A 27307-nucleotide genomic window follows, 5' to 3' on the forward strand; every position below is an offset into this window, starting at 1 on the left:
TATATATATATATATATATATATATATATATATATATATATATATATATATATATATATATATGTGTGTGCCTGCCTGGTTAGGAATGTTGCAGTCACTCCATCTGACTAATAGTAAGCTTCATACATTGTTTTCCTCCTCAGTGCAGTTGTTGGTCAGTTAAGCAATAGAAGTCCTAGGCCTTGAACTGAATTTTTTTAACTTGACACACATTCTTCATAAAATTGGGTTTATGTAATGGTGCTTTTACACATAGGCAAGATGTGTTACGAATGTCATATTTGCGTCATTGTTGGCACATTCCTGACATTCTTAACGTGACTTAACACATCTGAATAGGTTTCTTAATAGTGCGTGTTGGTGTGTGATATTCATGATTTTCGTGGAGCATGTTTTTGGCTGTCAAAAAATCTTCCACGAATGTCATGCACCACCCTCATTTCGCCTCATGTCATGGAGGTCACAACTGAGCGTGTTGATCCATCTTGATTAGTGTTGATCCTTAATAGAGCGTGACAGCGTTCTCTGATGTGTGCACAATTAAACCCTGCTGCATTGCATTCAGTTTCATTGCTGCAGTATGCTGAAGGAGGACAGTGACGCCAAGTCAGCTAAAAGTCTTGTTCCAATGCTCCTCAGCGCGCTCCTGCAAGGTGTTCCACCTGCTGCATGTGCCTGATGTTTGGGAAAACGAGTGAGACGAGAGCCGTGTGAAGCCACACATCTGGCTCTCTCCGTCTCCTCCTTCTCCCCCCATGCCACTCCATGGTACAGAGCCCAACTAAGCATGCAGTCTCAAAGTTGTTCTGCTGTGGAGCAAACTGGAGTGATCTGAATTGTTCAGCAGCTGATGGATGAATTTGGGGGTGTGTGTGGAGACAATTCACTTCATTCACAACATGACAGAACTTAATGATGTGCTGATACATGCAACAGTGTGCAACAACGTGGAAACCTATTCTTGACTGTGCGTAATGGTTCCTGATAATTCTCCAGAAACACGTGCCATTAATCGTAACACGTGGTAACAGGTTGCAGCAGTTCCTGAGGACACCTGACGCCTCTGCCCCGAATCATCACATTCGTGATCAGCAGCCAAGAATGTATACTTCATGGCATTTGTGACTTGTCATTGTTATGTGTAAACACACCTTCACTCTGCAATTGTTTGTGTCTTCTTTTTCCTGTCCTATTTTCTAAAGGTTTGAGTGGAGTGGAGAATGTTCACAATTTTCGTCAGAAGCAGAAGCCTCCTTTAGCCAGGATTGATGACCTGGGGGATGAATTGTTTCTCACAACTACAGACTCAATTTTAGACAAACGTGCCAGCTTCAGCCCCACACCAGATGAAGAGCAGGCACTGTCTGCAAAGGTATACCCCCCAATCAGCAACTGAACATTCATCAGCAGTGTTATTGCTTCATCTTCTCAGTATCAGATATTCTTATTGATTGTAAACTTGTCTTCAGGCTGTGGTAGAAGAAGAAAATGCTAGACCCATTCAGATAGTCTTGGCTAATGAGGATGAGCACAGCTTTGAGCTGGATGCTGCGGCACTGGAGAAGATCCTGCTTCAGGATCACGTGAAGGACCTGAATGTGGTGGTTGTGTCTGTGGCCGGGGCCTTCCGCAAAGGAAAGTCCTTCCTGCTGGACTTCATGCTACGCTACATGTACAACCAGGTGAGATAGTTACCTCTAACAAAACAAGGTATGGTTCTCAAAATTGTTGGAGTAGATGGAGAATAAAATAATACTGAACACGTATTTGCAAATTATAAAGTTGCACAATATAAAAATAATAACTAGGTGAAACTAAAATAAGATTTACCACATTGATGTGATTATTTATTTTTGCTTTACTTTTTAAAGCATTTAGTGTGACATTAGATATGATGGTGATATTTACTGTGTGATAGTTAATTTTTCTACAGTGCAAGTAGAGCTAATTGTTTAAATTATTTTCATTATCAGTCAGATTTGTTTCATAACCCTTTCTTTTTCTTTTTTTTAATTGTAGGCTGATTTTACGACTTAGTCTATATTTTTGGATGTTTTGGGGTCATCTTTCCACAAAAATTAAATTAATCAGCGCAATATTGATTTAGGATACAAATTCATTCGTTGGGTAACAGGCTAATGTAACAGCATGGGCAAGCTTAAAAACACTCTTAATAAACTGCTTCTTGACACCACTGAAGAGACTAACATGTCAGAAGTGTCCTGTAGCACAAAGAGGGTTTCCGCCACAGTAAACGCACGTTTACCTCAGTAAGCGTAAAGACACTTTAAAATGTACATTGTGAACCGCTAATCTTAGCCTCGGCTTTCTCCACCCGCCGCTGCTCTCCAGTGACAGACTGCAAGTCCACTAATTTTATAATCACCCAGGTACTCCTGCCATTCATAATAAGGTCACCTCTGGTCTTGGTTGATGCCACCTGTGTTAAAAGCTCCCGCATTTGCACCTGTGAGCTTGTGAATCGTCATTTAATCTAGAGCATCTGTTTTTGAAAGTAGCATGTTTTAATATTAGCAGGAGCAATGAAGCTCAGGATTAAGGGTGACAGGCATGCTTCCCTTTGCTCAGTCCAGCATACAAGTGCCTCATTGCTCAGGGCCCCAAGCAGCTACATGCTGTCAAGTGGATGCCCATGTAACACCTGGCTAGAGGTCCACACTCTTGTACAGCTTTTTGAGGTGACGTTGATTATGATTTGGTGCTGTGTAAATGTGATTGAGTTGAGATTGGGATTGTCTGTTTCATTGAGGTAGTTGATCTCAAAAATATTTTTTCCTGATGTAATACTGTGTACAATCTTTGTAATGTCACATTGAAAACCTGTCATGTTAATTATAACAGAACCTTTGTCTGCGATGTTAAACAGCTGGCTGAGTGAAAATGTTTGTCTAGATGTTACAAAGTTGCTTAATATTTCCAAGAGAATAATTGCTTATTGCTCTGTTTAAAGTAAGGCCTTTGGCATTACTTTTTATCTATTCAAAATTGTCTCACATGGCTGTTAAAGGAGAACTAAGTAAGTTTGGTCAGTTTCACCTTTTTTTTTTTTTTTGTGGTTGCATTCGTCTCTCCATGTGCATTTGTTTTGCAATCTGTGGAACCATGTCAAGAAAGCGACAGTCCACAGAAATACAGAACAGAGTTTAGCTCAGACGGCTCGCTCTCTTTTGTTCTCTGTGCACGTGCACTCTTTCTCACTCCGTCTCTTTACGAGGATGAACAGTGAGGAAATATGACATCATGCTTTTAGTCCATCTTGAACTCCACTCCAAAGCTTCCCCCAGCAGCAGGATCACTGGTCTGCATCTGTTTTTTGCACTTCTTTCTTTCACCTCTGCTGTTCTCAGAAAGCCGGACCGAGGTCGACCCATGTCTTACTCCTCTCTGTCACGCTGTTTTTCTCTTCCTGCGACAGCATTTGTTTGTGTTTTTGTTTTGTTTTGCTAATTCGCCAGCGCTGTCATGATTATAGACATGTAAGAAATGATATCTTTGTTGGCTTGTTGTTATAGCTGCTAGCTCGGCAGTGCCTCAGTAGTTGGAACGTGTATATGTTGTTGTTGTAGTGTCATGAAGTAGTTTGTGTTTCTCGCAAGACCTGAGACTTTCGTTCACACAGCACTGGGTCAGTGTCTCTGAAGTTGCAAGGCTGGTTTTCTGCTACGTGACCCATGGTCAGGGGAGAGAGAGCCCCATTCTCCCCGAAACAAGTCATTTAACCATTGCAGTTACTCTCAAACTGTAAAATTAAGGTAAAAAGTTAGTTTGTCCCCCTTTAAAGACAAGAAACACTTTTGAATTTGAATTTTGAAAGCAGTTTTCCTTTGCTGATTTGATGTCACACACTTAACTTAGTTTCTGTTGTAGTACACTGTATCAGTAGTTAGTCCAAGCAAACGGTACATATCCGTTGTTCTTCTCATTATGGAACATACACAACCAGTCAGGATTAACACAGTAGGTGGAATTATTCCTAATAATCTTGTTAAATCATTCATGGCATGCAAAGATGAGACCATCACAACAAGATGTGTTGGGCATGCAACAAAAGAAGTAAATGCAAATGTATGGTTTACTAGTCTGTTTTCTGAACAGGAGTTTTTGACGATAGTTTTGTCAGACACACACGGAACAGTGGGGATCACCGTACACTTAAAAACACTCTAATAAAAGGAAAGACAGGCACCTTAGTCTTTTTTCTACATCTGTTGGTGGCTGAGAATTGGCAGTAATGCTCTTTTTGAACAGATCTCCACACTTTTGTTCTGTACAGTGACTTTTTTTTCCATCTTTTCCTTCTTTGTTCAAATAAAGTTGTATACAAAAGACCGTTTCATTAATATGGCAGTTCGTTGTCGAGAGCAGGCCACGAGTTCTTTTGATTAAAGATTACTGATGACAATTTCCTTTTATAATGTCCACCCCACTTATGTTAAATTGTGATGCTGTTGGGTCTTGTTCTTATAGCCACTAAAAAATCAAAACATTGTTTACTCTTTCTGTACTCTGGCAAATAATTTCCTTTGGGCTAAATAAAGTTAATCTTATCTTATCTTTCACATTTAAAGGTATTGTTAAGTGTGCCGCAAAGATGCACTGTTGTGTTTCAGTGGCAGGCATCAGCACACAAAGTACTTTGCCTTGCAAATGGCTCATTTGTCTGAGGTTTGCGTATTTCCAGGTTGTAGTCATTTAATATACTCGGGTATTTATTAAATGCAGTAAAGCTCACAATCTGAGGTTTTTGCTTGGATGATTTTGTATCTGTGGCTGAAATACTTCTTCAGACAAGTGGCATTGTAATTCAGATTTGAGGTCACAGTGTCGGCTTAATTGCCCTGTTACTGTGGTAGCTACATTTACTTCTTCCACTCTTAACCATTTCTAGTACTTAATCCTCTGTTAACTGTAAAAATGTGCTATGTACACAATAGCTTGTACTTGGGGCTGGACAGTTTATCGAAAATGTATCAGAATCAACAGACCCTATAATCGACCTAATCTTATGTTGATAAATGGCACTCGATGGATGTTCTATATTTAGCCATGTGCTTCAACAACCTGTTTGGCAGTAAACTGCTCCTGGTGTGTCATTTTCATTTAAATTTATCACATTGGAATTAAACGTTAATGGGGGAAATTAATACTTGCATCAAAGAGTTCCATAAATACTTAATAAAATATGGACTCCTGCATTAGAGGGGGAAAAAACTCATCTTTAATAGTCAGAGCATGATGAAAGCAGTGGATTAAAAAATGGCTATTAAAATAAAATAATCACAGTCAAGGTAAAAGTTTAAAATAATTGCGATATTCATTTGGAGCCGTATCAGCCAGCCCAGCTTGTACTTCGTGTGTTAAAACAATATCTCATTAAGAACTACAAAGTTTGCAGATGAGAAGGCGCAAACATCGTCTGTCATCAATTTTCTGTCAATTCCAGATAATCTCTGATAATACTTTCACTAATATTGCTGAGAGTACTGCAGAGAACAATAATTGCAGAAACATGTTGAATGCAATCAAAATGTGGTCTGACAGTCAGGGATTTTTCAGACACAATTTGATGCATTTGTAAAGTTACACAGATAAAAGAAATGTGGGATTGAAAATGACATTTTAACAGTTTTAGCCAAATGTTGGTGGACTTCAATGCTGTTTTATCATATACGCTGCTTTTTTCTTCACACAATCATCTTTCTCTTCCCCACCAGCAAAGCAAGTCATGGATCGGAGGCGAGGATGAGCCCCTGACAGGGTTCACCTGGAGAGGAGGATGTGAGCGAGAGACCACAGGTATCCAGATTTGGAGCAAAGTCTTTGTGGTTGACAAGCCAGATGGCACCAAGGTACATTTGTTGTCCTTCATCGTACCACACTGTGCATTTTTCAGCAAATACTCTAAATGCCGTTAAACACGGTCATTCACAGAGCGGACCACCTATATCAGATTTGATGTGCTATGGGGATTTGCCCATGTATAAATGAAAAGGAACCTCTCAAACTGTCTGATAGCTGAACTTTTCTTTGTGTCTCACCCCAAAAAGGTTGCCGTGTTGCTAGTCGACACCCAGGGAGCTTTTGACAGCCAATCCACCATAAAGGACTGTGCTACTGTGTTCGCCCTCAGCACAATGACCAGCTCTGTTCAGGTGAGACGTGAGATATTCCTGCATTTTAATGTCAAAGACTTTTGTCTCATTCTGTTAGTGTCTTTGTCTTCAGGTTTACAACCTCTCCCAGAACATACAGGAGGATGATTTGCAGCATTTGCAGGTCAGCTTCATTCTGAACCACACAGGTGTTAGAGGACATAATTTCTGTTTTTTAATACCTTTTTCCTCTTTCTTACATGTACAGCTCTTCACAGAATATGGTCGTCTGGCAATGGAAGAGATTTACCAGAAACCTTTCCAGGTATCTGATGCTTTCCTTAATTTTTTTGTTTTTGTGTACTGGAATACAGTAAGCACATAAGCAGGATTTAGACTGTATACATCATGTACTATGCATTTAAATTCTGACCATTAAAATCAATCCAGTTTGGCTGGGTTTTGAACCAAGGATCCTCTGGTCTGAGGCCCAGTGCTTAACCACTAGACAATCACCTCCACACGCACAAAAATTTTTTATATTAAATCTGTTAGGTTGTTTATCAGATTAAATTCCTCAGCTGTTTTCTGCCCAAATTACACCTATTTCCCTTTTGTGTCTCTGCTGTTTTAGTCCCTGATGTTCCTGATACGGGACTGGAGTTACCCTTATGAACACTACTACGGACTGAGAGGAGGAAACACCTTCTTGGAGAAAAGACTACAGGTAAGTAAACCTGTGTGATTATTTTACAAAATAAAAGCTGTTGACACCTGTAACACACCTGTTGTTTTCACCAAACACACCACAGCTAATGTTTGAAAAGCATGTACTTTAGATTCTAAGCTGTTCAGCTGTGTAGTATCATTTAATACAAGCACACATTTTTAAGTGTGACAGTTTGTTGATTCTCAATGAAACCAGGTGAAACAAAACCAACATGAGGAGTTGCAGAACGTGAGGAAGCACATCCACTCCTGCTTCTCCAACATCGGCTGCTTCCTGCTGCCACATCCTGGACTCAAAGTGGCCACAAACCCACATTTTGATGGCAGGCTGAGAGGTGACGCACATGTTCTTCACAGGTGTTTGTAGTTAAGCAGATATGTTTTACTTGTGGGCCACTTTTAATAAGTGCTGAAGTTTAAAATGATTTTTGTTTTTTTAGTTTGTTTTTGTTTTTTTGCTGGGATGACGGGATTATGTTTGAGCAAACCGTAGCTCTAGTCTGTATTTACATGTGTACTGTAGTGATGATTTTCTTGGCTTATGGTGCAAAAAAATTGAAAACAGTCATAATTATGTTCTTAAAATGTCCTAAAATTATATAGAAATGAGGATTTCTCTAACATTGCAGTTTCCCAGTTCACTGTGTTGCAAAAACTTTGTACAGTAGTGACACCGATTGGGAAAGATGTAGTATTACAGCCACAACTGACATCAAACTGTGAAGCCTGATTTATGCTTCTACAACTCTGTAATTCTGAGCCACATCAGGGTTTATTCTAACGTGTAGTTGTACCCCTTTTATGCAGTTGTAAATTGAAAATGTTCGGTTGTAAATCCAAATTTGTGCAATTGTAAATACTAAAATTTTACAGATTTTTTTCACATTTTGTTTAATTTTCCAAAATTGCAGTGATGAAGAGAGTTGATAATGTTAATATTGAACCACAACAGAAGTCACTGATCACTCAACAATGTATTTTTATTTTCATTAAATTTACAATGTAATTCAAACATACTTATTATTTATTAATAACTTAAAAAATATTACTTCTAACTACTTCATACTATACATTGTAAACCATGCATTGTTACTTATTACTTAAACAATTAGGATTATCAACCATTATTGCTTCTGACATTATAAACCTCAGTGATTAAAAGAAACAAAAAGTGTCATAATCTAGGGCCCGCCAAGGGGTCATACCAGAAGTACAAGATCATAAACCTCAAGTTACAACACAAACCTACAAGATCATAAACCTCAAGTTACAACACAAACCTAAAGTAAAGTTAACTTAAGTATGGCTAGTATAGTAACATTTAAACCAGTGTTGAAGTAAGTGCAACTCATTAGATGTCTTATGTGTCTTTGGTAAGAGTCATATCAGCATCAACCTTAGGGCTTGTGCAGTTGTAAAAAATCCTTAGAATAAACCCTGGGCCACGTAATGACGTCGACTTGAGTGTGACTCTTTCAAAGTTCACCGTCGGGTTGGTGGGTGTCGTAATGCAATTTACCGCCAGAATAACAGGAGGCGTGACGAGAACAAGGCAGGGACTTTCTTTCCACCTTAACTGCCACTGTTCCTGGTCGTGGCATTTTGTTTTGTTTTTTTCTGGCCCAATTTGTCCCTCAACGAGATCACTTCTTTAAACAATCACCTTCCACAACATTACATGCAATTTCCCTCCATGAATTGCAGGTCATTTGAGTGTCTTTGTGGTTTTTACAGTCCGTGTTATAAAGTCGGTCATATTTGTGGAATTTTCTGACAAATGTTCCTCTATTTGATCCATGATCAAAATGCGAAAACTGTTTAAATATGACGAGAGACGAAGGGGTGAAACCAGAAAAGTGACCAATCACAGCCCTGGTGGTCTCCATCGTTCTGACGTGCAGTTTAAATTTTTGGGAGGTGCACGTCAGGCGATGGAGACGGGCTTGGAGAGGGTGCGCAACAACTCTGAGCCCTCTGCTTCGCTGTGTTCCCTCTCCGAGCCCGTCTCCATAGCCTGGAGCTGAGGGGACAGAGAAGCATAAATTAGGCATAAGACTGCATATTATAGTTAATATTTTTTCCAAAATACTCTTGCTTGTTGCCATTTGTCTTTTGATTATATATATTGATTTATTTATTACAGATAATTTGACTTTTGTGTTTATTTGCTACATCATATAATGACTTAAGTGCTGTTATGCGCCAACTCTCACCTGTAGTTACGAACTTTGGGTGGTGACCATATTCAGTCTGAGGAGCTCTTTTCAGAATTTTATTTTTCTTTCGTCTCACCTTAAACTAGAAAGTTAATTTATCAAGAGGATGATGAGGTTGTGCTTGTGTATTTTAGATATCGATGATGATTTTAAGCGGGAGTTGGCCAAGCTTGTACCTCTCCTCTTGGCTCCGGATCGCCTGGTGGAGAAAGAGATCGGAGGCAATAAAGTCACCTGCAGAGATCTCCTGGAATACTTCAAGGTTCCAAAGCATTTTATGAATTGGTGAAATTATTTTTTCTTTTTTAATAAACCTTTCAATATGATTAGGTAATATAAACACTCAGATTTGCAGTATTGAGTTGACAATTGTCAGCTCTCAAGACAGTCACCTTCGAGTTACAAATTTAATTCACTTTCTGTGTTGATGCAAAAGCATTGACACAGATTTAGTTTTTGGTTGTCTGGTGCAAAGTCACGACTGCAGTGAAATATGTGCTTAGTCATCAGTGAACTATATCTGAATATAAGAATTTATTTGGAAAAATTGCTTTGTCAAGATTGAATCATCAGCCCCAAAAATTAGTCTTAAGCAATGTGTTTTCCAGGTTGTTCATTTATTCTTCTGGAAAATATTAAATGCAAACATGAAGGACTGGTGTCATGAGAAGTGTTTTGTATTTCTGCAGGCTTACATAAAGATTTACCAAGGAGAGGAACTGCCTCACCCAAAGTCCATGCTGCAAGTGAGTAATGTGCGCCACATACAATTTTAGACACATTAAATTATGGTTAGCAGTCGAGCCTCTTAAGTTCGGGACTCATCTTTCACAACTGCATCATATTAGATAAACTTTTTTTTCATCAAACTTCCTGAAAAATAATTGCATGAATATTGTTATGGCCCAGGCAGAAGTCTGCTTTCACAAATCAAAATCAGTCAGTGGTGTTAAGTGTATATTTACAACATACACATATATTGCTGGTCAGGTCTGGGTTGGTGCTATTGTTGCTCACTAAAACTGTCCTGATGAGCAACCACTTGGGCAGCTCACCAGTTCATCCCCTCCTCCTGAAAGTGTCCATCTATCTGCTGCAGCCACATGTCACGTGTGCATCCTCTTAGCCTTTTTATAGTGTCATAGTTATTGGATTTTTTTTCTGGTTTATGGATCCGCCAACTCACTGAGGAAAAAAAAAAAATTTGCCCCGGGCATTTTTTAAGAATTTTCCCGTTGACGAAAATTTCAAGACTCAATAGTAACTTTAAGAGTGGTGTTGTGTCCTGGGTTTGTGATCTTTAACTGATACTGTACAGTATGGCTTAAACTGAACTTTGATCACAGCGCTACCAAAGGATCACAGTGAGTCCTGTCCAGCCATGGAGGAGCTGCGCCATCTAATGGAATAAAGTTTTAATTCGTGGACAGGCTGTGCACACAGTTTCATTTTCATTGTCTGCAAGGACATCAATAAAAGAAATGCAGGTCCATAATTTTTAATTTTATATATATATATATATAATTATAATTATTATTATTATTATTTTTTTCTCTATTATAAAATGCTGTGTTGTGTTGCGTATGTGCTCATGTTCAGAATCTGAGCGTTCTCACTGAAGTGCTCCTCATTTTCTTCTAGTGAATTACTGAGCTGACTGGAGCAATTAATGCGACACTCGGTCTGGAAATGGCATGAAGTATCTGATGTTGTCATATCGCGGCCGGCACAATGTCTGATACAAATAACTTTTACCAAATTTTTTTTCTTCTTTTTTTAGATGAGCACACACCTCCTGCATATTCTCTCAGGCAATAGACACTGTAGCACACACATTATTTATTTATTTTTCAGAATTGCTCGCCATCAGCTGCACCTCCAAAGCACACATCCTGTTGAATGTTTTATGAAATGAATATTAAACCTACCGTGAGCTTTTCCTTTGGTCTAATCCAGAGCCTGAGCCTGAGAGTTTGGTCAGAGTCCAATTGCAAAAAAAACCCAGTGGCTACAATGAGTTTTCTTTATAGTATTGTTTTCACATTTACATATCTGGCTGTCGTAGGAAGTCCAGTAAAAGGTGTTAAATATTTAATGTTACCAGTATGATGTTAAATTTGTACAGATAGCTTCTCATTTAGCTGCTTCACGTGAATGAGCCCACACCCACACAACAGTGACAGTGTTCCCAGATGCAGGTGGTTTCCAGCTTAAAAGGTGTTCAAAACCCACCACAATGTACACAAAACTGCCCAGAATATTAGATTCCCCCACCCCGGTATTTTAAGTGTTCTTGGCGGTTATGGCTTTTGGCGAGCAGAGCATTGAACTGTCTGAGCCGACAGCCAGTGCTGTGTCATATTTTGACAAATCTCATTTCAGCAAGGAGTGAGAAATCGGCAAGAATGTCTGCTGCCAGTGTCGTGTTCAGGGTGATTAAAAGCCGCTGGTATGCTGACATGGAATATCTCGTTAGTATTCAGAGCTAAATACTTTGGCATGATAATGTCCCTTTTTAATAAATTCTTCCACATCTGCAGGAAAATTGGCTGAAGTGAGCTGAGACCACTTCTAATTTAAAAACCAGGATATTGGGAAATAATACATCAAGTTGGCCATATTTTTTTCAAATGCTTTGTGTGATTAACATGTTGAGTGTTAAATAAATTTGCTGCATTTATTTTGACTGGAATTTTTTTGGACTCATGATTTGGTCGGAACATTGTTTCATTAATAAAAATATCATTCCACAGAGACGGCTCTCACTAAAGTGGTGAATGATCTTCTCTTACAATGGATTCGGACACCACTGCGGTTCTGTTGCTGTTAGATCTCAGTGCTGCATTTGATACAGTGGATCATCATATTCTACTTGATAGGCTGGAAAATTATTTTGGGATTACTGGGAGTGCCCTTGCATGGCTGACGTCATACTTGACCAGTCGTTCTCACTGTGTTTTGTACAGTAACGCTACCTCTAACCTTAGTGACATGAAATTTGGGGTTCCACAGGGGTCTGTCTTAGGCCCCCTGCTTTTCTCCCTTTGTATAGCACCTCTTGGGCACATATTGCGGCGTTTTGGGATTACCTTTCACTGCTATGCAGATGATACTCAGTTATACATGCTGATAACTGCTGGTAATCTCGTTCACATAAAATCCTTAGAAGATTGCTTTGCAGCAGTGAGAAGTTGGATGTCTAGAAACTTCCTACTTTTAAACTCTGATAAGACTGAAATGATGGTTCTTGGTCCAGTGAGACATCGGCATCAATTTGACCAGTTAACACTCAGCCTCGGCTCGTGTGTCATACATCACACTGACAAAGTGAGGAACCTTGGGGTAATTTTTGATCCTTCATTTGTATCCCTAAGGTGAATAAGAAGCCTGCGGGTCACAGAGCTTTCTCTTATCGTGCCCCTGTTCTGTGGAATGATCTCTCTGCGTCAATAAAACAGTCAGATTCTGTGGAGACTTTCAAGTCCAGACTTAAGACGCACTTATTTTCCCTTTCATATGGCTAGCATACTGGTACAGTTTTGTTTTACACTTTTTACTCTTTTAATTCATTTATTAGTAATTGGAGGGGGCCGCAGCCTCAACTTTACCTAAATTCTGGATCTTTTAGTGAAATTTAGGGCTAGTGGCTGGCGATCACCTTAGTATTTCTCTGTTTTCTTATTGTTTAATTCTGGCAAGTTATACAGTATTTTTATGTCTTTCTGATGCCTGATTCTGTTTTTTTCTCTCTGTTTAAGGTGCAGCTCCATCCAGAGATGGGAGTTGTATTCGTGTTGGCGATCCTCCTGTCCTGTGCGCCAATAGCATTTCTTGTATATTCGTCCGTGAATTGTTCTGTGAATTGTTCTGTAATTTATGGTTGTAGCATGGCCCAAGCAGAGGGTCACCCCTTTGAGTCTGGTCTGCTTGAGGTTTCTTCCTCAGATGGAGTTTTTCCTTACCACTGTTGCTCTGGGGGTTGGTAAGGTTAGACCTTACCTGTGTGAAGCGCTTTGAGGCAGCTCTGTTGTGATTTGGCACTATATAAATCAAAATAAATTGAATTGAAATTAATTTGCCTAAATAATTTTTCAAACATTTTCAGAACTTCACTGGTTAAAAACAATTGCAGAAATATTATTGTATAAAAATAAACTGTGTATTGTATACATTTGGCAAAAGTGGCTGAGTGAGCATGACTCATTGCTGCATTACAAAGCTTATTTTTATGTATTTCGTGTCACCTCATTTATGGTGTTTGTTTGTTTTGTTTTCATATTTTTAAATAACCCTCCAAATCATGATTGGGAATATAGTGTTAATCCTCTGCCATTGACATCAAACACATAAAAAGTAAAAGGTAAAATAAAAAGTATGATTTTGGGTTTGTTTGTTTTTGAACAATATGGCCCTTTAATAATTATTTCCAGATGACCAAAGATAATTTTTGTTATAAAGTCTGATCTTTGAACATTAACACCTGGAGGAAAAACACAGATAATCAAACATTTTTCCATGTTTAAGAGATTTGTAGTTTTTCTAAATAACAATCATCAGTCTTAACCACACTTTCAGTACAAAAGTCTGCTATGTAGCACACACACACATTTTACATAGATGTGTTTTAGTTATTAAAGGACATTACTTCTGTAGGAAACGTAATTAACAGTGTTTGACTTGTTTGCAGCAGTAAAAATGAAGGGAGCTCTTTGTCCACCCTGTTTGAAAACAACCTTTAACAGCTGATCAGACATGATATGATTATTGATTTCCAGAATAATGTTATTTGGCCTTATCCATTTCTGCCCTGGTACTGATGTTTACAGTAGAAAGAATCAGCGTCTCGGAGAACTTCCAGAAGTGTGATTTATTGAGCTTTAAACTTTTTTGACACATTATCGGGTGCATAATGAATTAATTTGTGTTATTTTGACAGCCAAAATTTTAATGACTTTGTTTGGAGGGGAAAAAATTAACTTCAGTTGGAGAGATCTGCTGTAGCTTTTCTCATCCTCTTTATGTCCTGAAGGCCTGAAGGGGGATTATGTTGTGATATCATCCCAAAAAGGGGTTTAAGCCTTCTGAAATCAACTCCTCTCACATTTTAGGAGGAATTTTGTGAAACATGGTACAAGTCCTTGTTATAGGTTGGTAATACACATATTGTATCATTCGAGTTGGGCCCATTTTACCAGAGTTATGGCCTTTGATTAACAAATCTAGACTCCGTCAGTTTCATGAGTGGTTGCCTGCATTCTGAAATCAACTCCTCTCACATTTTTAGGAAGAATTTCGTGACACGTGGTACAAGTCCTTGTTATAGGTTTGTAATACACATATGTTAATATTGTACAAGATTGACATTTTGGCAGAGTTATGGCCCTTGATTAAAAACCTAGATGCTGCCAGTTTCATGAGTCTGTGTCTGCATTCTGAAATCAGCTGTCGCATACTTTGAAATATTATCAGAGTGTAGCAAGCACATACCAAAGCAGCATTTGCCAGCGGGGGATATTGTGCTCTCAGAGCACTCTGTTTTACTTTTTATCTGAGCTCATTCTCAAATCTCATTTTGTTTTTGTCAGGCAACAGCAGAAGCCAATAATCTGACTGCAGTGGCCGGAGCCAAAGACTTGTACAGCAAGAACATGGAGTCGGTAGGGATTCACAGTCATCGGGGAATAATCATTTCTTTTGGGATAGTGGATTTTATCACCTTTTGGTGTTTTTCCGGAGCAGCTAGCAGCACAGTAATAGAACGCAAACTCTCTTATCCTCTTGTGCTTGTCAGATCTGCGGCGGGGACAAGCCCTACATCGCCCCGGCCGACCTGCAGCGCTGCCACGAGGAGTTTCGGGAACATTCTGTGCATCATTTCCGCTCTGTGAAGAAAATGGGCGGCGAGGAGTTCTGCCAGCGCTACCAGAACCAGCTGGAAGCGGAGCTGGACGAGACCTACACCAGGTTCTCCAAAAACAACGACGGCAAGAACATCTTCTACGCAGCGCGCACGCCTGCCACTCTGTTCGTCGTCATGTTCGTCAACTACATAGTGTCTGGCGTGACGGGCTTCATTGGTCTGAGCACTTTAGCAACACTGGCTAACATGGTGATGGGCGTGGCTCTGCTGGCACTCTGCGTCTGGGCGTATGTGAAGTATTCCGGAGAGTTTCGTGAGGTGGGAACACTGATAGACCTGGTGGCAGAGATACTGTGGGAACAGGTGAGTGTAACTATCAACAGTTAGTTACACCAATCTGCAAACATTATCACATTCATTACTTATCTAAATACCAGCCTAAAAGTTTAACTTTCAGTCCTTTGCACTGACTGTCCAAAAGGACCAATGCTGTCAACATTTGTTCCGGGTGTCAAAAATGGTGAAGTGGAATTTCCTGAAATTTGGTAGGCACATTCCTTGTGCCCCGGTCCAGTTATGGAAGTTTGGAGTGGTGTATTTAATCTCTCTACAGAAAAGGCAAAAAAAAAAAAAAAAAAAAATGGCACTTTTCATACGTATTAATTAATTGTTAAGAAACTATTCAATAACTTATTTTGTAATTTTGCATGATTTTTTTTTGGAGGCTGTCTACAGACAGGAAAAAAAATTCATCATCCCTGACTTGTTATAAAGCCCCCCCCAAAAAAAGGGGGCAAAAAAGGTGCTGTTTATCACACTGTTTATTGCAGAAAATATTTCATAAGATTTCTGAAATTTGGTACAACCAATCCTTGGGGGAATGTCTGGCCATGGTAAATTGGTCTTCCCAGTTCCGTCCTTGTGCCACCCTTCCTCCTAATCAAAAGGATAAACATTTTAAGGCGAATCCATACAAATGAGCAGAGCAGGTAACTTAGAAGATAAGTTGGTGGCCTACCAATATGTGGGCCTGGGTTTGAATCCTGCTCGTGTTGTCTGTGTCCTTGGACAAGACCCTTAACCTGCATTGTCTCAGTCCACCCAGCTGTACATGGGTACCAACCATAGATATTGATTGAATCACTAGATGGAGGGCTGTCTGACAACTAGACATAAATAGAAATCAACGTGGACATGATCAATGTTTTCAAAAGAGTTTCATGATAAATCTGCATTTTCTGTGCTATTGCTGTGCTGTTACATTCATTCAAACTCAGTCCCACATTTGTACTGCCAATATTTGTCAAAACAAATACAGCTGAGGATCAGACTACTTATATAATAGACTTGAATTAATTTGGTAGTCCCAGTCCAGATGTTGTGAAGGGTTCACCTGGAGTTACGAATTTTGTTGATACTATCCTGACCATTGGAGTCATTATCTTTATCAAGATAATGATATCTTGATCTATCTTGATAGATAGAAAATAATACCATCAGCTTGTCAGAAACCTTTATAAACACATTATGTCTGCCACGACATGAGATACTAGTCTGATCCTTAATTAATTTCATTATGAAGTTAAAGTTGGGAAATAATCAGGGGTGAAAGTAAGAGCTTCGCCCGCTCGCATCATATTAAAGATATTAATGTTAAAGGCTGCTCTTAACCCACCTGCAGCGCCGCTTTTGCGGAGCACTCAAATATGAATTGGCTAAAACGAAAGTCATTTGTGTATATTCTTATATTAGCAGCAGAATATAGCGACTGTCATGTGACCCACCAAATTGAGAGAAAAAACATTTCCATTCTATGAAATTGCTTTTACAGAAAATCTCAGGATGGAAAACCTGATTTGAAGAAAAATCCAGAGGCTAATTAAAAAAGGGATAAACAGAGACTTATGAGACTTCTAATAGAGTCGCTAAAGGAATGGTGCGATATTTGTCACGACAAAGCATTCAGGCAGTAAAACTGAAGTCACTACTTTACAGAATGCAGATCGACACAAAAATAAATAATTTTCTAACCTTTATTCAACAATTTTAGTAATTTCCCCACTCAATAATATTACAAAGATCACTGCACAATCTGTTGTCAGTTTGTTGCAGCACCTGAACGCTGCGCAAAACAGTATTTTCATATCACTTTATCCCAAGTTTAAGTAAACAAATGATTTCTATTTAATCTACTGACTGATGGCGCATAATAATGCTAAGCAAGATGGAGGCTGTCTGGCAACAGTTCACAGGGTGCATCCGCCATCTAGTGGATTAAATAGAAATCGATGGTACCAGCCTATGGTTGGGAAGTAACCTTTGATGGACTAGTGTCCATCAAGGTCAGGAGAGTCATGGACTTATGTCTGCTTCATGCTATGGAAACTGAGATGAGCAGCAGCCCACAGGATCCTTGAGGCCTGTAAGGACTTACTTTTACTTGATATCCAAAAGACTTACTTGTTATGACTTCCTCATATTTGGTTTAAAAAAAACTAAAAAAAATTTTTTTTGATTCTTTGTCCGAAAGACTTCAGGGTTTGTTATATTGCACACAGAACATTTTTGATATTTACCTGATTCTAGTACTGATGGTGTTTTGGTAGAGGTGCATGACTTGCAGTGAAAAATCTGTGTAAAAAGAAAAACACCCAGAAACTAAGAAAATTTCTTGACTTGTTCAAATGAACTGTCATATGTAAACAAATGTTTTTGTGATAGTTTTACACATAAACCCAAAAGTTGGTGGTTGAAGTTTGATCAATAGGGGCCAGACTGTGGAGGGTTTTTTTTTTTTTTAAAGTTCAGTTTTGTTTTCTTCCATGAATCATAAATGTGTGTGTGCATGTTTCACTGTCATTCTTTGATATGATTTTCCTGCCCCCCCCCAGGAATCTCCTCTAGGATTGTTCATTCTGTCCTATACATGCTGCTCATGTGATCACGTCCCATCATACATAAAGTGGGGAAAAAATTATTTCAATTACTTTGACATAATTTTATCTCCTTAATGTGCTTTTAGTTTTTCCCAGCATTCCCAGGTCATGTTGTTCCCTCAGCACATGCTTTTTTTTTTATGTAAAAAGTGTTTGTTTTGCCTGTTTGAAGATGAAATTTGAGAATGAAATAAGAGGAAGCGCGACTGTATTGGATGTGAAACAAAACATCTGTAAAGCCTCAGCCACACTAGGAAACGTATAAGGAACTGATTCTATATGTCCGTGTACGTTTTTCCACTCTGCAAAATGCGCACCGTGTCAGCTGATGTCCATGTGAACGTTTTGACATGTTCAAAACTGTAAGCGGATATCAGGCGGAGCAGTTTGTGTTTTTTTTTTTTTGTTTTTTTTTTGTATGTTTTTTTTTTTTTCTTTTTCATCATCTCCATGTCATTTATTTTGCCTGCTGTTGTACGACTGTTCATTCTGGCCTTCAGAGAAACATCTGACACATTAAGTGCAGCTCCATGTCTGGAAGAAACGGCGCACTCTCTCGCTCTCTCTCTCAGTGAGGTGATGCGGTGGAGTTGTTCGAGTGAGGAAACATAACTTCATGCTGCCAGAGCTCAAATGCAGAGTATTTGTCTGTAAACCAGGAAAATATTTCTGCTCAGCGCAGAACTCCGTGGAAATATGACATCATCTGTCCATTAGCATTCCAACTCCACGGGCGACTGACGCATTTGCCAACAGACAAAATATTTAAATACATAACTAATCCTTTTGCTCTGTCCGTCATTAGTGTGGTTAGGTCTTAAAGTCTAAATCTGATTTGTCCCTCTGTCTGTCTCCCTCGTCCTCTCCCCCGTCATTTCCTCCCCCTGGCTTTACAGAGGACCGTAAGACAGGTGAGAGGTGTCGCTTCGAATTCAGACGTCCTTTTCCTGCCTGCTTTTCCTACTGGTCTTGCTGTTCTTTTCTGTGGTTCTCTGTTCCTCTTTTCCTTGTCTGTTCCTGCTTGGAAAAACAACACTGACCACATTAAACTGCTTCAGTTCCAAAATACAGCTAGCATGTTAAAACAATGTGCACCCACCACAACTTTCTCAATCCTAAAACACACCAACAGGAAAACTTCAAAGCTAACTCCATGCAGCACTCGTTGAACCAACTAGATTGTCAAAAAGACTGGGGGTGGGGGAGAGCTCTCATTTCCTAACCAAAAGAGAAAAGAAAACTATTTTAATTTTCAGTTCAGCAGCCACATCTGATGTGTTGATTGAGGTTACACCTCTAGAGGCATAACCTCAGTTAACGGACTCCTATTGTTTTCTTGAAACGGTTACAAATGGATCACAAGGATGATAATCTGACCTCGTATAATGCAACTCCTTCTGTTTCCGCCGCTTCTCGATCAGCATTTATCCACAGCTTGTATTATTTTTTTTATAAACTTTGTATGTTGATAAAGGCCTTAAATAGAAAATAAGTGATCAAGTGACAATGGCCGTAGAAAATATTTTGGAATGTATCACAATTGAAATATGTTTGGGAATAGGTAAAAATATAATTATTTGTTGTATTTATAGAGCTCCTGGCTCAAAAATGGAAGAATTTCAAAATTGGATTGAGAAATACTTTTCACAGATGGGTAATAAGCGAGTATTTGTCTGTGGAGATATAAAAATTGATCTTTTAAATCTTCATCAACATAGTGACAGATGATTTCATTAATATCTTGTACAGCTTAAATTTATATCCAAAAATTACTAGGCCTTCAAGAATAACTTCTCAGTCAGCTCCCCTTATTGATAATATACTTATAAATGATACCGATACCAAAACAATAAGCGGTTTATTGATCAATGATATCAGTGACCACTTTCCCATTTTTATAGTAATGGAGTTGAATTTGAATACTAAATGGAAGGAGAAAATACAATATCGAAAACGTTTGCAATCTGAAGAAGCTATTACCGCCCTAAAAAAATGATTTACGTCTGCAGGATTGGAATTCCATTTATACAGAGAATGATGCTAATTTAGCAAATGTCGAATTCGAAAAAAAAAAAAAAAATATATATATATATATATATATGTGTGTGTGTGTAAATAAGTATAAGGCCCATCCATGGATAACAAAGGGACTGCAAAAGACATGTAAGAAGAAAAATGTTATATAGAGAGTTTATTAGAAGTAAATCGAGAAGCAGAGATTAAATATTAGTACTATAAACATAAAATAACCATTATGTGCAATTGTAAGTAATCATACTTGGGAAAAATTCTAAACGCTAATAAAAATAACAAAGGAAACACGAAAATTACTGAATAGTATTTTAAGACATAAACCCAAATCAAAGAATTACCCAACTTACTTTACTTATAATAATAAAGATTATGACATGAACCAAGTAGTGAACAGATTTAATAAATTTTTTTGCTAATGTTGGGCCAGATTTAGCAACTGACATTCTACGCACTACATGGGTAAACCAGCAATTAATTGAGAGAAAACCATATACAATATTTCTTGGCCCAGTTGATAGGGAAATTATGTTAGTCAGCACATGTAAAAGTAAAAATCCAACTGATCAAAGTGATGTACATATGACCTTAGTAAAGCAGATAATTACAGAAATAGCTAAACCATTAGCATATATATTTAATAAATTGTTTCAAACGGGAATTGTTCCAAATGGTATGAAAGTGGTAAAGGTGATACCTTTATTTAAATCTGGTGACAAACATCTTTTTACTAACTGCAGGCCTGTCTTTATTGTCACAATTTTCCAAGATACTGGAAAAACATTACAATAACAGACTGGATAGATTCATTGAACTACACAACCTGTTTGATGACAGTCAATATGGGTTCAGAGCGAAAAGGTCCACTGCTTTGGCTTTATGCAATGCAGTCGAAGAGATCAGTAAACATGTGGACCAATGGAATTATTAATAGGTCTATTTATTGACTTAAGAAAGGCTTTCGACACAGTCAATCATAACTTATTTCAAAAGTTGGAACTATATGGGATTAGAGGAGTGGCTCTGAATTGGATTTTTTGAAGTTATTTGCAAAACCGGAAGCAGTTTGTTAAAATCGGGGACTGCTGTTCTGCATATCTGGACATCGTTTGCGGGGTTCCCCAGGGCTCTGTGCTGGGACCAAAATTATTTATTTTATATGTTAATGATTTATGTAAGTTTCCAATGTGTTTAAAGCAGTTCTCTTTGCTGATGACACAAACCTGTTTTGTTCTAGAGAGAATTTGCAGCAGTTTGATTTGATGATTTGAGAACTGAAATGTTAAAGTCGAAGAGTTGGTTTGACATGAACAAACTGTCATTAAATTGGTCTAAAAGTAAAATGATGTTACAACCCTAATTCGAATCAAGTTGGGACGTTGTGTAAAATGTAAATAAAAACAGAATACAATGGTTTTTAAACCCTCTTCAACCTATATTCAATTGAATACACCACAAAGACAAGATACTTAATGTTCAAACTGATAAACGTTATTGTTTTTGTGCAAATATTTGCTCATTTTGAAATGGATGCCTGCAACAAGTTTCAAAAAACCTTGGACAGTGGTATGTTTACATGTTGTTTACATGTATGTTACATCGCCTTTCCTTCTAACAACACTTAATAAGTGTTTGGGAACTGAGGACAGTAATTGTTGAAGCTTTGTAGGTGCAATTCTTTCCCATTCTTGCTTGATGTACGACTTCAGTTGTTCAACAGTCCGGGGTCTACATTGTCGTATTTTGCGCATCATAATGCACCACACATTTTCAACGGGTGACAGGTCTGGACTGCAGACATGCCAGTTTAGTACCTGCACTCTTTTACTACAAAGCCACGCTGCTGTAACACGCGCAGAATGTGGCTTGGCATTGTCTTGCTGAAATAAGCAGGGACGTCCTTGAAAAAGATGTTGCTTGGATGGCAGCATGTCTTGCTCCAAAACCTGGATGTACCTTTCAGCATTGATGGTGCCATCATAGATGTGTAAGTTGCCCGTCCTATGGGCACTAACACACCCCATACCATCACAGATGCTGGCTTTTGAACTTTGCGCTGGTAACAATCTGGATGGGCTTTTTCCTCTTTTGTCCGGAGGACATGACGCTTTGCATGGTAGAGTTTTAACTTGCACTTGTAGATGTAGCGACGAACTGTGTTAACTGACAATGGTTTTCTGAAGTGTTTCTGAGCCCACGCGGTAAGATGCTTTACACAATGATGTCGGTTTTTAATGCAGTGCCGCCTGAGGGATCAAAGGTCATGGGCATTCAGTGTTGGTTTTCGGCCTTGCCACTTACATGTAGAAAGTTCTCCAGATTCTCTGAAACTTCTGATTATATTATGGACTGTAGATGATGGAATCCCTAAATTCCTTGCAAATGTTGGACTTTTTTTTCACGCAGTTCACAAAGTGGTGATCCTCACCCCATCTTTGCTTGTGAACAGCTGAGCCTTTTAGGGATGCTCCTTTTATACCCAATCATGACACTTGCCTGTTTCTAAGCAGGTGTTCTTTGAGCATTCATCAACTTTACCAGTCTTTTGTTGCCCCACCCTTTTTTGAAACATGTTGCAGGCATCCATTTCAAAATGAGCAAATATTTGCACAAAAATAATAAAGTCTATCAGTTTGAACATGAAATATATTGTCTTTGTGGTGTGTTCAATTGAATATAGGTTGAAGAGGATTTGCAAATCATATTCTGTTTATATTTACATTTTACACAACGTCCCAACTTCATTGGAATTGGGGTTGTATTTGGAAATTATAAACAGGATGTACAAATACAGTTAAGTATACTTGGGGTAAATATAGACTGTCAAGGAGAATAAGTTGATAGGTGTGATTATTGATGATAGAATTAACTGTAAAGCGCATATTCAACATATCCAAAAGAAAGTTTCTAAAAGTATTAAATAAGGCAAAGTACATTCTAGATGGTAAATCACTACACACTCTGTATTGTGCATTGATTGCAACTTACTTGTGCTGACGTTCGGGGTAATAACTAAAACTACATTACAATCATTATTCATCCTTCAAAAAAGAGCATTAAGAATAATTCACAATTCAGGGTTTCAGGATCATACCAATCCGTTGTTTATTAAATCAAAGATATTAAAACTTTTTGATGATTTCATTTAAGACTGTTCAGTTGATGCATAAAGTGAAAAATAAACAATTACCTTTCAGAATTCAAAAATATTTTATACAGAGAAGGAATGTATAATTTAAGAGGTTTGTATTATTTTAAAATTGCTGTGTCTCCATTTGTGGCCCAAAAAATTGAATAATTAACCGGAGAAACTTAAGCAATGTCCACATATCAAACGGTTCAAATATTTATACAGAGAAATTATATTTTCTAGATATGCATTAGATGAGTGTGGTTAAGCTGTGGTATATGTAGATGCTGTGTGTGTGGGTTTTTTTTTTATTTTTTATTTTAAGTTTTGGGTGCTGTCTGGAGAAATATTTGACTTCTTTTATCTGTAGCTATGTGCTGCTGTTGTTCAGATTGTTTGGATATAAAAGTCTACGATCAGGCATATATGCCTGGTTTGATTTGACTTTATGCAGGGGTGTAGGCGTTAAGTGTTGCTTGTGTCTACGCCTTTAGGCACCATGTATTTTGTGTATTTTCTTATTTCTTTTCTCCTTTGACTTTTCTCTTACAAGTTTGGTTGTTTGTATACGCGTGAATTTCTGTTATGCATGGGTGTCTAATAAATTCAATTCAAAAAATTATGGAAAAAAATACTTAAAACTAATTCAGCTTTAAAGATAATTTTTTGAAACGAGTTTAATGTGGACTGTGTGACCACTCCCGTTTTACAGACGTGTCTGTGGCGCTTTCTGTCTGTCTCTAACTCGTCCCTGCTGTCCTCTCAGGTCTTCTCTAAACTCGTGGAGCCCATCAGGAGCCGCCTGCTCCTCTCGTCTCTCCCGTCCGGAGCCATATTTGGCCTCAGGGCTCTGTCCCCTCTCAACAACAACTACAAGAAGACTAACTAGCAGCTGCCGCCAACCCACTCGCCGGATGTTGAACTTTACTCTCATACACAAACTTCTGCACTGTGCTGCTACTTCCTCCTTAGTCCTAATCTGGCAGCGCTGGTTTTAGTACATTAATCCTCGGCAGCCGCCCTCCCCTCTTCACTGAAAGTCTGACCACTGGCAGGCCACGCCCACCTCAAGATGTCAACACCTCGCAGCCTGCCAAAACGGTTTTTCAAAACCATCAGATTATTTTTTTTTTTTTGCTATTGTTTTTCTTTTCAGTTGGTGGAATGGGAAACGTTTTACTTTTTGTTTTGTTCAAGGTCTGGTCAGTATGTTGGCCTTTTTTTTTTTGTTTTGTTTTTTTACAATTCTTTTGGTTTCGTTGTCCCTTAATAGAAAGTGTGTCGTTAAGTTTTTATAGGAAGTCTGACATTAACTGGTTGTCGCGTTTTGTCCTCTGCTGCAGGTCTTGAAGCCGCTAACTGAACATTATATGGAAGACGGCGTCCGGCAAACGGTGGTTAACTCTCTCAAAGCCAGCTTGGCAGAACAAGGCTCACAGCACACCAAGTTAAAGACACCCTGACGCACCTCTTCGTCGCCCCCTCATGTTCGTCACCGCCCTGTCCAATTATTTGACTTTAAGCCCGGGAAATGTTAAACACCAAAGCTGACCTTTAACAACCCCCCTTCTCAAAGAAGCCCCTCATGAGACCTGCTCCTTCTGTTTACTGTAGCGGACCTGCAGGCTTGCAGTCTGCCCTGTTCTTCATCGCCCTCCAGTGCCTCAACGCCAATACTACAGCAGAAGATCTGGCACGACTTGAAACCGGACCTGAAGGACTGCCCTGCTCCCCCAGCGTGCCAAGCTGCGAGCGATACTTCGTAACGCGCACACACACATCTTCACTTAAACACATCTGAACTCCTGCTGGTAGCTGACAGCGCCCTCTTCAGGAATGGGCTATAATTCAGGGATTAACTGATACAGCTGGGGGCAGCTCGTAGTAACGATGGAGGAAAACTGAAACACTTTGTGCACATTGGAACTGCTTATTGGCCGTGTTCAGTTTTCCCTCGTCAGCCTGTCTGAAAAACAAAGTATAAATGATTAGGTTGGAATAAGTAAATAGTGCTAAGATATTAGTGCAGCTTTTTTTTTCTTTCATTCTTGCCACAGTGAAATCTGTAAACCGTTTTCCTGATTATATTTGATGGTTAAATGAAGGCTTAACTGTAAGAGACATGCCGGACAGCTTCGCCATAGCCAGGCTTCCTAGCGCGATCATAAAATCCAGGTGTTTCCCAAAAGCTTCGGAATGTGACGGTATCGTAATTTAACGGGCGCCTGCAGACTCCTCATCCGCTAAAACCTTCATAAGCTCTGAAACCTGGAGACGAAGCTACAGACTGAATCTGTCGGTCAGATTTTACTGTTATGACTTTCCAAGTAACGAGTTATATTCAGGACTGATAGGAAAAAATACATAGAATTACATGGAGACACTTGATTATGTGTGATTATATTCTGACAGATTTATTGGCAATTTGTGGGGAGCGTCTTTTTGTTTTCAGTAAACTGGAAAATGGTCCCGCTGCACATGTTGAGGAAAGGGGTTTTTTTTGGGGGGGGGGGGGGGGCATATAACCATTTGTTTTTTTTTTTTTTAATTCTGACAGCAAATGTGAAAAATTCATACATGTAAAATATTTCAATATTCAGTTATCAAAGACAACACTAATTTGCAACGTGGTCCCGATAAAGACTCAAAATAAGCAAGAAGCAAAATAAAGCCCAGAAAACAAAATGATGAACACGAGTATATAAAAAGCACCCCCCCCCCCCCAAATAAAAAAGCCCCAACAGTTTAAACTCTACAAATACAAAAGGTCTTAAAACAAATGCATGTTTGCTAATTTCTAATTAATACAGACAATAAACACAAGACTGTAGGGATGATAAAAGACGACCATGGCTGCTAGCTTTGTATTCAGCATAGTCATGAAATTATTTTTAATTTGCGTAAATGAGAAACTTTGGCGTGTGCTGCAGCTAAATCAATCATCATTCAGCAGCATCATAAAGTCAGAAGGCCGGCTGATACGTAGTCCACGAATAATTGGAAATTTGAAAATAAACCACTTCAAATATATCATTTCCAAGTTAATGATTTGAAATTGATCTATTTTGAACTAAGTGTGTAAAGTATGTTTCCGGCTCCGTGGAGAGCTGACCTTAAGAGCTGCTTTGGGAAATACCTTGATTATTTTTTTTTAAATTTATTTTAATCGTTTGGAACATTTCAGACATTGGGAGGTTGGTTGGCCTCGTTCCACTAATGAGTGCAGAATAACAAAACACTCAAACTACAAACCGTATCTTCTGCTAAGGAAGTAAATGTTTTACAGTGAAACTCTGGGCTTTGGTTTGTTCCAGATCTTTTACCGACTGTCTCTTTATGATGTAATCATGAATAGAATTATAGGAACTTTTTCTTCCCCCACTTCTTTGTAAGCTGTTGTATGTTTTCTGACTTTAATCTTTACTTGCGGCCCTTTGCATGGCGTTAAAGCTACTGTGTTGTAGCAATAAGCTATCTAAGAGCTCTTGCTGTAGTCTGGAAACTACAGGTTATTGTGAATCTTTCCGCTTCCACCACTTTTGATTAAAGCCTCATGAGCTCCTCCCCAGCGGGAGTTCTTCAGGACCCACATGTCCTCATTATGCCGGCTGGTTTTTGGGTCACACAGCTTTACCGTAACTCACTGCTGTAGGTGTGTGATAACTGCCAAACTCTTCTCGTGAGGATTTGGTTTGTACGTCTGTCACAGCTGGTTTCCACAAAACGCTCGACACTATCGTAGCAGACTGAGGAAAAACAAAAATCTTTTGCACCGAATCATCCGTTATTTCTCACCTCAAGCGCCAGTCTTGTACAGTCGTTCATGTTGCAAATCAGGCAGGTATGTCAGATTACATATTTAATTGAAACTTTTGTTTTATAGCGGTTCTGTTGAAGAATGTGAAGTAGCTGCTCAGTTTTCTTTCAGGAAGATGGATGTTACGTTGAGTACTTGGAGTTCCTGTTTTGATGGGGAACCTCGTGATGAGTGCGTTGGACATAAATGTCTGTCTGCCTTTTAAAGATTTTCAGTAATTTATTTTTGAATAAAATGTTTAAATCATCCCTACATTTAAACTGGCTCTTTTGTGTTCTTTAAATTATGAAGTTTGTATCATGTCAAGTTTCAGCAGAAATAATTTATTCTGCAGAGGTGAAGAAGCTGATCAACTGGTGGCTTCTTGTCATGAGAAAGACACCGCTTTCCAAAATGTTGTACGCAGAAGTCTGGAGATTGTCAGTCACCCAGGTCATGGTATCTAAAGAGGTTATGCTCTTCATCCAGATCAAGT

At 38.7% G+C, this 27307-nt stretch overlaps 1 protein-coding gene across 4 annotated transcripts in view; it reads left to right on the plus strand.

Annotated features, from left to right (window-relative positions):
• LOC117523072 (atlastin-2-like) overlaps positions 1–27092 on the plus strand; it is a 45473-nt gene extending 18381 nt beyond the window's left edge. Inside the window, exons 2-16 of one of the 4 annotated variants that reach the window (XM_034184488.1) lie at positions 1203–1372; positions 1470–1682; positions 5736–5870; positions 6069–6173; positions 6247–6297; positions 6382–6438; positions 6748–6840; positions 7039–7177; positions 9193–9320; positions 9748–9804; positions 14644–14715; positions 14850–15281; positions 18751–18765; positions 23782–24116; positions 24359–24497. In XM_034184488.1, coding sequence (XP_034040379.1) covers positions 1203–1372; positions 1470–1682; positions 5736–5870; positions 6069–6173; positions 6247–6297; positions 6382–6438; positions 6748–6840; positions 7039–7177; positions 9193–9320; positions 9748–9804; positions 14644–14715; positions 14850–15281; positions 18751–18765; positions 23782–23904 — 1790 coding nt within the window. In that variant the 3' untranslated portion in view covers positions 23905–24116; positions 24359–24497. Of the gene's footprint in view, positions 1–1202; positions 1373–1469; positions 1683–5735; positions 5871–6068; positions 6174–6246; positions 6298–6381; positions 6439–6747; positions 6841–7038; positions 7178–9192; positions 9321–9747; positions 9805–14643; positions 14716–14849; positions 15282–18750; positions 18766–23781; positions 24117–24358 lie in introns of all 4 variants that reach the window. The other 3 variants (XM_034184490.1, XM_034184489.1, XM_034184492.1) reach the window with 3 other exon arrangements.
• Positions 27093–27307: the final 215 nt, after the last annotated feature.

This window comes from Thalassophryne amazonica, chromosome 13 (genome assembly GCF_902500255.1).
Source record: "Thalassophryne amazonica chromosome 13, fThaAma1.1, whole genome shotgun sequence".
Taxonomy (NCBI): Eukaryota; Metazoa; Chordata; class Actinopteri; order Batrachoidiformes; family Batrachoididae; genus Thalassophryne; species Thalassophryne amazonica.